The sequence below is a fragment of the Balaenoptera acutorostrata genome, chromosome 11 (genome assembly GCF_949987535.1).
Source record: "Balaenoptera acutorostrata chromosome 11, mBalAcu1.1, whole genome shotgun sequence".
Lineage (NCBI taxonomy): Eukaryota > Metazoa > Chordata > Mammalia > Artiodactyla > Balaenopteridae > Balaenoptera > Balaenoptera acutorostrata.
In genome coordinates, this window is record NC_080074.1 from 47,977,614 (window position 1) to 47,987,667 (window position 10,054).

Here is a 10,054-nt window from a genome sequence, read left to right on the forward strand (position 1 = left end):
GAGTCCAAAGTCCATACATTGCATTTGGTTGAAGTCTCTTTTAAATTCCTTTTCATCTATAACAGTCTTCCCTCTGATTTGTTTTCTGTGCCATTTATTTGTTAGAAATCAGTTCATTTTCCATAGATTTTCCCATGTTCTGAATGTGGCTGACTGCTTTCTCATAATGTATTCCATTTTTCATAATGTGAGGTAATGTATTCCTCTACTTCCCACAATTTTTGTCAGTGGGTCATTAGATCTACAGGCTTCATTAGGTCTAGGTTCCTTTTTACCACCACATGCTTCATGGGTGGTGCTGAGTACTTCCTGTTGCATCACATCAGGAGACACTTCCTGTCTGTGTCTCTTCTCTGTGCTGATGAAATGACAAGGCTCATCCACTATAACATTTCCCATCAGCCTTTCGCTTAACAGTTTTGGCAGCCACTGATGACCGCTGTCTAGCTCTGTTCTTTAATTAAGGGTTGTAGAATTATATCACACTATATCATAATTGTTTTCCTTCAGCTTTTTCTACAAGACTACGAGTTCCTAGAGGGTAGGAACTTGTTTTCCTTTGCTCTAACCTCAATATTTTTTTTAATCTATTAAATGAATGAACAAATATCCTACAATTATGCTGCTAAAAAGTCAGCATCAATATTGCATTATTAATTTGTTTTCATTTTCACAAACTCAAACCATACTTAATTTGTAATTTGGGGAAGAGGAGATTATCACATTATAAGTAATCGCAAAGGGTGTGTGGGGGGGGGGGTCAGGCTCCCTGGTTATTGTCAGAGCTTCTTGGGCCATGTATCACTTCTGTACACCTACTCAGAACTCTGCAGATGCATTTTGGCAAAGAGCAGGCACCCCTACTGTAAATATCACTGGCTGACTTCCAGGGCAGGGGCAACACGGTATGCCAAAGCTCTCCCTTCTCCTTGGACATAACTCCTCTTTCCCCTATTCTCTTCCCCTTCTCCTCCTAACCTCTCTGCGGATTCTATGGTTCTTGTTCTTCCACCTGCCTTTTCAGTGTTCGAGTTCCCAAGGGTCTGTCCTCAAGGCACAGCTCTTCTTTCTCTCCATCTTCATTCTTTGTGATGTCCTCCACTCCCATGGCTTTGGGAACCACGTAGATGCTCATATCTCCCAAATCTCATTCTCCTTCCCCAGCATTCACCTGAGTACCTGCCTCCTGGACAGTTCCACCAGGAAGCCTTACAGTCATCTCATCTCCAACTCAACACCCTCAAAACCAAACTCATTATCTTTCTTTAAAAACACAAACAACAGGGACTTCCCTGGAGGTCCAGTGGTTAGGACTCCGTGCTTCCATTGCAGGGGGCCCAGGTTCGATCTCTGGTTGGGGATCTGACTTCTGTTCCCACAGTTCCCGTAGTCACATCCGAGCAGTGACTAAGCCCTGTGCATTCTACCAAGCATCTTTCTCCTTGTTCTAGTCTCTCGCCCCGCCCTTGCCCAGCCCTTTACTAACTCCCAGCGGGCCTTCTCAGTAGCCTCCTTGTGGGTCTCCTGCCTCTAGCTTCTGCCCTAACAGCTCCATCACCACTGCCACCACCAAAGTGCTCTCTCGCTGTGTCAACTCCCTGCATAAAAATCGTGGAAAGCTCTTCATTGCTTTAAAATGAAGTTCAAGCTCTTCGTAGCCTGGTTCCAACTTACTTCCCCAGTTTCATGTCCTAACACCACCCATCCCCACTGTTTTAGGGTCTGTCAAAATTAAGGAAGGTTTCCCTCTCTGGGCCAGAATCAACAATTCTTTTGATCATGCTGAATAAAGATTGCAATAAGATAGAAATTTTCTCTTTCCTTTTTTCTCTATCAAACAAAATCCCAAACAATATCCAGATATTATCTGTCTTGCTTGAAGGCTCTGCTGAAGGTGGGCTCCTTCTACAGTCTCAGATGCTCAGAACCGGCACCGCTCACTTGGTTCTGAGTGCAAAGGGGTGCGATCCACAGCTGAGCCCCTGTGGGTGACGGTTCCAGCAAAGGAAAAAGGACATTCTGACATCCCCTGTATTACTTTTCTGGATCCACAGAGAGAGTCAACCTCAACTTTATTCTACCTTATTTGAGAGACAAAGGGGTGCAGGGCTTCACAAGTTTTGATAAATATATTAAAGAGCAAAGGTTTCTAAACAAGGAGGCATTAGACAGGGAGTTTGCGAGTGTGTCCTTCCTTCTTTTAGCTGCGAGTGTGTCCCTCCTTCTTTTAGCCTGGCTTGGGGCATGTTTGCAGCCTGACTCTGGGAGAGACACTCGGACGGAGCAATAACTTGTTAAAGAACAATAGGTGAGAGTCACCGTCCGTCAATCGCATCTGCTCCCCACAAGGAGGAAACAGTGGGATGTTATGGGACTCAGTGCTCATTTGGGGGATTGTCCTGGGAGTTTCCCATGACCTATGCACCCTACATTTTAACTACACTAGACTCCTCACAGTTTTCAGGATATATTTGCACTTTCATGTGATTTACATCTTTGGAATGTCCTATTTCTTTGCTCAAATTCTTAACAAATGTCGCCTTTTCTCTCTAGCTCCATATTTTCCTCCCCCCAAAGTGAACCTGATGGCTTCTTCTCATGTATGAAGCTTTATAAACAATTCTGTCTTATGTTTATCACTTTATAGTTATTTGTTCACATACCTGCCCCTCTGCTAAACTGTGCATTCAGAGACCATGAAAGGCTATAAGTAAAATCCTATAAATATTATCTCGTACTACAGCTATTGGTGAAATTGAATGGAACTAAGGCTTCACCAGCTTGCTGGACATAGGAAAAATGATCTTTTATGATGTGAAGTTCATACATTAGACTTTATCTACTTTTCATTAAGAATAAAGTGGGACAATGAGGTATCACCTCACACCAGTCAGAACGGCCATCATCAAAAAATCTACAAACAATAAATGCTGGAGAGGGTGTGGAGAAAAGGGAACCCTCTTGCACTGTTGGTGGGAATGTAAATTGATACAGCCACTATGGAGAACAGTATGGAGGTTCTTTAAAAAACTAAAAATAGAACTACCATATGACCCAGCAATCCCACTACTGGGCCTATACCCTGAAAAAACCATAATTCAAAAAGAGACATGTACCACAATGTTCATTGCAGCACCATTTACAGTAGCCAGGACATGGAAGCAACCTAAGTGTCCACCGACAGATGAATGGATAAAGAAGATGTGGCACATATATACAATGGAATATTACTCAGCCATGAAAAGAAACAAAATTGAGTTATTTGTAGTGAGGTGGACCTAGAGTCTGTCATACAGAGTGAAGTAAGTCAGAAAGAGAAAAACAAATACCATATGCTAACACATATATATGGAATCTAAAAAAAAAATGGTTCTGATGAACCTAGGGGCAGGACAGGAATAAAGACTCAGACGTAGAGAATGGACTTGAGGACATGGGGAGGGGGAAGGGTAAGCTGGGACGAAGTGAGAGAGTAGCACTGACATATATACAGTACCACATGTGAAATGGATGGCTAGTGGGAAGCAGCTGCATAGCACAGGGAAATCAGCTCTGTGCTTTGTGACCACCTAGAGGGGTGGGATAGGGAGGGTGGGAGGGAGGCGCAAGAGGGAAGGGATATGGGGATATATGTATACATATAGCTGATTCACTTTGTTGTACAGCAGAAACTAACACACCATTGTAAAGCAATTATACTCCAATAAAGATGTTAAAAAAAAAGAGAGAAGCACAACAACAAAAAAATAATAATAATAAAGGAAAGTTTTAATAAAGCACAAGCTAGGGAGAAATTCAGGGTAGATTTTTTTTTTTTTTTTTTTTAAAGTTTTACTTGATTTTATTTATTTATTTATTTATTTATTTATTTTTGGCTGTGTTGGGTCTTCGGTTCGTGCGAGGGCTTTCTCCAGTTGCGGCAAGCGGGGGCCACTCTTCATCGCGGTGCGGGGACCGCTCTTCATCGCGGTGCGCGGGCCTTTCTCTATCGTGGCCCCTCCCGTCGCGGGGCACAGGCTCCAGACGCGCAGGCTCAGCAATTGTGGCTCACGGGCCCAGCTGCTCCGTGGCATGTGGGATCTTCCCAGACCAGGGCTCGAACCCGTGTCCCCTGCATTAGCAGGCAGATTCTCAACCACTGCGCCACCAGGGAAGCCCCTCAGGGTAGATTTTGATTCTAAAGTTTAATGCTTTCTTGCACTCCGATTTGACTGTATGTTTTCCAAAAGAAACGATCAAAGTATTGCCCTTACCAGTAGGATAGACCCAGTATTTGACTGAACATGAACTATCATTATTACTAGGTCAAGTATTGTAACTGCCTTTAAGATTTAAAGATCCAAGAACAAAGAAGAGAGATGAAATGTGAATAAAGAATAAAGGAATTCACAACAAGAAAAAAAAGAAAGTGGGAAGCACATTAACAATCTGAAGGTTTTAGTAGTAATCATTTTCAAAGGGGTATTCTGTTGGGAAAAGAAGAATTTATATTTAAGACAAGGCAAATTAATGAATTTTAACTGGTTTCAAAGCCCAGGGTGGATCATTGTTGAAGAATTTATTAATAAGGCATAGCATAGAGGTACAAGAGCTCATTCACAGCCAATCTCTAAGTTCTCAAACTCATTTAATATCCCAGTAGAATTGAAAATATGAATTATGCTTTGGATGGGAGAAAACAGGGAAGTGTCAGTCTATAATTTGGTAGATTGTTTTCAAGATGACAAAAATGATTGCCTATACTGAAAACCATTTTCAGGAGAGTACCCTTCTTGAATTTTCAAGATCACGGTGTCATAAAACACTCATAACAAGTGAGCTCAGTTTGTGAGCAGAAATGCAGAGAATAGTTATTAATATTAACACAGGCCTCACTTATGATTGATTGGTTTCTTTGAAATATCCTAATCTAATGATTATACCAGACCTATATGATGAGGTCCCATGAGTAGATGACCATGCAACCAGGGGCAATGCCTAGTGCCAACACATAAAAATAAATACTTGTCCACTTTTAAAGATCATTGATGACGTAAGATTTTATAGTCTCCCTTTGTGTCTCAAACCTTGAAAATACTCTAAAGCTGACCACATGGATCACCTTAAACAGAGGGTCTAGTAATGTTTTTCAATATCCATCTAATTGACAGCAATACAAAGTCTAATACAAACCACTAATAATCAAAAGATGTTAGCTGTAGAAGAGACCTTGCTCTCCTTGTTTTACAGATGGGGAAACTGAGATCCCCATCTAGACCAGCTGGTGGCAGACTGCGAGCCCAGGGTCCCTCATCTGAGCAGTGCTGTGTCACTAAGAGAGCCCAAGGCTGAGCACTAAGGTTACACAGACATTCATTCCCTTATTAGACAGCTCGGTTGGTAGTAAGGAAGGGGGCCCAATGCACAAGTTTGGCCGCCTATGGCTGAGCTTCTGTTGTCAATGGAGGTCTTTGTGGTGTCCTTTTGGTCACCAAAACACTGACTCTTCTATACTTGTTTCTATTTCAAAGGAGTTAGTTTCTAAACCACAGGCAAGACGCACCATGCTCCTGCACCCAAATGGTAACTTAGGTCAACAACAACCAGACCCATATCACTATGCCCTGGTAAATGGGTCATACAGACATTCAGAGGAGACAGAAATTGCTTTTCCAATCTAGGAGAGTCTGATAAGGCTTCAAAGCAACACAAAATTTGTCACTTTCTCACACAAACACATAATTATATTTAAATTCTGCTTACAATACTTGCTTCAAAAATTCAGGATAGACTTGTTTTCATACAGGTCGAAATGAAAGTGTGCTGAATTAGTCCATGACTCTTTTTATGAAAATAACTCTGATATGTGACCAGATTTCATAGCTTAAAATTTGGCTGAAATTTAGTTTTGTCTTGTTCTTTATAACTCATTTTAAACATTACCTCTGGTTAACTCTTCGCTCAAATTCTGACCCAAGGTAATGTGTCGAAGCAGCTTAGAAATTTGAACTAAAAGAATTCTCATCTCTTGAAGCAGAACCATCATCGGCAGACCATGCATAAAAATATTTTAAAATATCATTCTATTTGTAAAGAATTTAAGCATTTCCTAAAATAAAGAAAAGCTGCACAAAGGAGAACACAACCTTCTCCAAAGGGACAGCAAAAAAAAAAAAAAAAAAAGTAGCTTCCAGATAGCTGACAGGTGGGTCTATCCTCACTGTGTAAGCCTCTGTGGTTTTCTGCAGTCAGCCAACATGTTTGAGATTCTTCCATGAGTCACACTCAGATGCTGAGAGAACCAACATATACACACCTATTGTATACACCTCCTTTTTCTCACCATACTCCCCCCCAAAAAGGGAATGAAATAGCACAGTATGCAGTGAAATGATTTTCTCATTCAACAATGCAACAAAATTAGGTTTCATCTAAGAAAACTGGTGTAGTGAAAAAGACATGAAGTTTGGACTCACACACCCAGGATTGAATCCCATTTCTCAGCTATGTGACCTTGGAGAAGTTACTTAACTTCTCTGAGTCTCCACTCATATGGATGATTATATCTACTATATGAGGTTGTCAAAATAATCAAATGAGATAATTTATGTAAAATGCATTGCACAGTGTTTGGCATTCATTTGTATATTTAATAACTATTTGTGGAGGACCTACTATGGCCAGACATAGTTGTAGGCCCTCACAGAACATACTCTAAATACGCACGTACAGAAAAAAAGAGGAATAAACACCACCTCTCTGCCCATTATCATTATTCTATCCTCTGTGGTAATAGAAAGCAGTCACTCTTCTACATACTAGAGATCATTAGTGAAGGGATGATCAAGAAATTTGCTAACCATATAGAATCCCATTACTGTTGAGGTTTGGTGAGAGTCCCTTGTCTTTCTTTTTTTTTTTAATTAATTTATTTTATTTTATTTATTTTTGGCTACATTGGGTCTTCGTTGCTGCGCACGGGCTTTCTCTAGTTGTGGTGAGCGGGGGCTACTCTTCTTTGCGGTGCGCGGGCTTCGCATTGCGGTGGCTTCTCTTGTTACGGAGCACTGGCTCTAGGCATGCAGGCTCAGTAGTTGTGGCGCACGGGCTTAGTTGCTCCGCAGCATGTGGGATCTTCCCGGACCAGGGCTCAAACCCATGTACCCTGCATTGGCAGGCGGATTCTTAACCACTGCGCCACCAGGGAAGCCCCCCTTGTCTTTCTTATGCTTGAAAATGTGCCTTCACCTGACATGTCTTCTGCTTTTTCATAGTGTCAGTATGTATACCTACATCAGTGTGTAAGAGATGTTCTCAGAGCAAGGAAGCTACGGAGTGAACAAGAAAACCCCTTGTTTCCAATCTACGAAAATGTGAATCCAGAGTATCACAGAGGTAGGAACTTACTTCACTAATTTATGAGTTTACTTATCGAAATACAGTGGATCTGGAAACCATTAAAAACCTCAAGCTTTTCCAACGCGCACCGTGCATCTCTTCTTCTACCCAAAGGCTTGAGGGAAAGGCCCTCACAAAGTGGCAACAGGAAGAGAGGCAGAGTGGGGAGGAGAGCCCCCATAGTGGAGCACAGATTTCACGTGGTATCTCTTCCTAGGCCTGGGGTGCCCTCTACTCAGGACTTGGCTTAACATTTCTAAGGGATAAGGCTCACTGCTAAGGAGGATGCTTTGAAATAGCAACTGGGAGTTCAAATTGTAAAATCCCTTTGGAGAAGAACTTGGCCACGTGTATCAAGGTCCTTAATATGTTCTTTTCACCCAGTATTTCTACTGCCACCCTAAGTACTGCAAAAGCTTTATGCATGAAGCTTTTCATAGTTAAAGGTCTGAGTGAAAAAATCTAAATGCTTAACAGTGGAGGACTAAGTACACCACAGTGCATTCACTGAGTAGAACACGATGCAGTCATTAAGAATGATATTTTTAAGGATATTATAGATATTATCTATAGTATAGATATTCTCATAAATAAGTTAAGTAAGAAAAGAAGAACGTAAAACAAACAAAAACAACACATAAGGGGAAAAAAAAGACTGGAAAGAAATATACCACAATACTAAAATAAATTTCTCTGAGCAGTAAAATAATACATGATTTTTCTTCCATTTTATGTTTTTTCTAAATTTCCTAGAACAAGCATGTAACATTTTTTAAATGACAAATTCAGTAGAAAAAAATGTATAAACTTTGTAAGGCACTGCTTTGATCAGACAATAGTTCATTGACACGTGAAGGTCTGCCTTTTCCTACTCCGGACGATCATTAAGATCTAATTTATCACATTGGCTAATTGCAAATTTGAAGTTACATTGTATTAGTTACTTATTAACAGCTAACAAATTACCCCAAAACTTAGCAGCTTACCTCTGTATTTATTATCTCATAGTTTCTGTAGATCAGGAATTTGGGAGGGGCTTAGCTGAGTGGTTCTGGCCCGGGGTCTCTCGTGAGGTTGCAGTCAAGACATTGGCCAGGGCTACAGTCATCTGAAGGCTTGACTGGGGCTGGAGTGCTCACTTCAAGATGTTCACTCATGTAGCTGTTGTCATAAGTTTCAGTTTCTTGCCACACGGACTAATATCCACCTATAGATTTTTTTGGGGGGGGGGACAAACATTATTTTAGAGCTCTTTTATCACCATTTCTAAATGCTCTTCAGTTTTATTTAGTTCTCTGCACCCTCTATACCCACCCACCTAGCCAGTATGTTAAATAGTTAATAACCTGTAAAGCACCCATACATAAGAGGGCTGCTACTTAAGGGAGTTCTTTGTAAATCAGATAATCCTTTTGTTTTGTAAATAATTACCCCCTAATTTATCTGTATAGTAAACTGAGGTTTTTGCATGGCAGATTCTTTAAGAAGCTCCAGGATGGAGGGGGGCTCTGGAGGATCTTGGAGGTTCCTTTGTATTGTTTTGACTTGTTTAAGAGTCTTTCTTTAGTGTGATCTTGGGTGCTCCTGAAAGAAGCTAACTATGGCATGGTTAGCTTCAGGCATCTGAAAATTAGGATTCAGGAACTAGCTCTGAAACTAACTAGCATTCACAAGCCGTGTAACCCTGAGTGAGTTTCTGTGCCTCTCTGGGTCTGTGGGCTCATCTGTAAAACCAGAGGGGAGAGACTGGAATCAGTAGTCCTTTCCAATTCTAGTAATCTATGGTTCTGCATGCAATGACATGGGATGGTCTCATCCTAAACCAAATTGAGTTTCCGTCGTTTCTGCGAGTCTTTGCCATTTGTCATTTTCATAAACAGAACAGACAACTGTGACACACCCTGCTACAGCCTCTAATTCTGGTGTCCTTCCTTTCAGATGCGGGTTATTCAAGGCATTGAGAATGCACCCGGAGATCTTCTGGATCAAAACTATTCACTGTGTGATTTCTTTTTAAAAACTTGCTTCATGCCCTACAGAGGTGCCAGCTATTTCTGTTGATACTATGTATAATTTATTAATCTGGAGAATTTTAAAGAATTTATGTAATTTAAAGGTAACAGATATTATTGTACATAGTTGTATTTTGTAGTTCCTTCTGTAAATATGTATTTTTTCATAATGTTTAATATTAAGCTTTATATAATACTATTTTTCCACACTAAAGTGTTCATGGCTTGTTCTACATAAACTAATTCAACCTGTATCACAGGATGACTGGTAAAATGTGTACGCAGGTGCTTGCTGTGGTGGGGCCGTGGTTTTTACCAGTTTTAATGCTTACTGGACAGGACAAAGGGCAGGGCTGGAGAGAGCAGGGAGTACAGCGGGCTTGGCTGCATTGGTGTCCCATGAATCTTAGGATCCAAAGATGATCCAAATGCGATTTGGACAAATATAACAATCAAAAGAAAGGACTGGGGAGATGGGATTAAGCAGCACCAAAGGTTAAATCGGTGGTTGTGCCTCAGGTGGTTAGTGTCTCCCCTTTCTCCTGCCAGACGTTCAAGCCAACGTGGTCAGCTCAGGGGCCACGTAACTTGCCGAGCAAGTCCAGGCTGCAGGGCTGAGGGTTCTGAGAGAGAACGACCCAAACAGAAGTGATGAATTCCTCATA

General features: G+C 41.1%; 1 protein-coding gene across 2 annotated transcripts in view; it reads left to right on the top strand.

Annotated features, from left to right (window-relative positions):
• The window catches only part of PTPRB (protein tyrosine phosphatase receptor type B), a 113,168-nt gene extending 103,565 nt beyond the window's left edge, over positions 1-9,603 (top strand). For both annotated transcript variants that reach the window (XM_057556812.1, XM_057556813.1), the window contains 2 exons: positions 7,254-7,374; positions 9,316-9,603. In XM_057556812.1, the coding sequence (XP_057412795.1) occupies positions 7,254-7,374; positions 9,316-9,338 (144 nt within the window). In that variant the 3' untranslated portion in view covers positions 9,339-9,603. The remainder of the gene's footprint in view (positions 1-7,253; positions 7,375-9,315) is intronic.
• Positions 9,604-10,054: the final 451 nt, after the last annotated feature.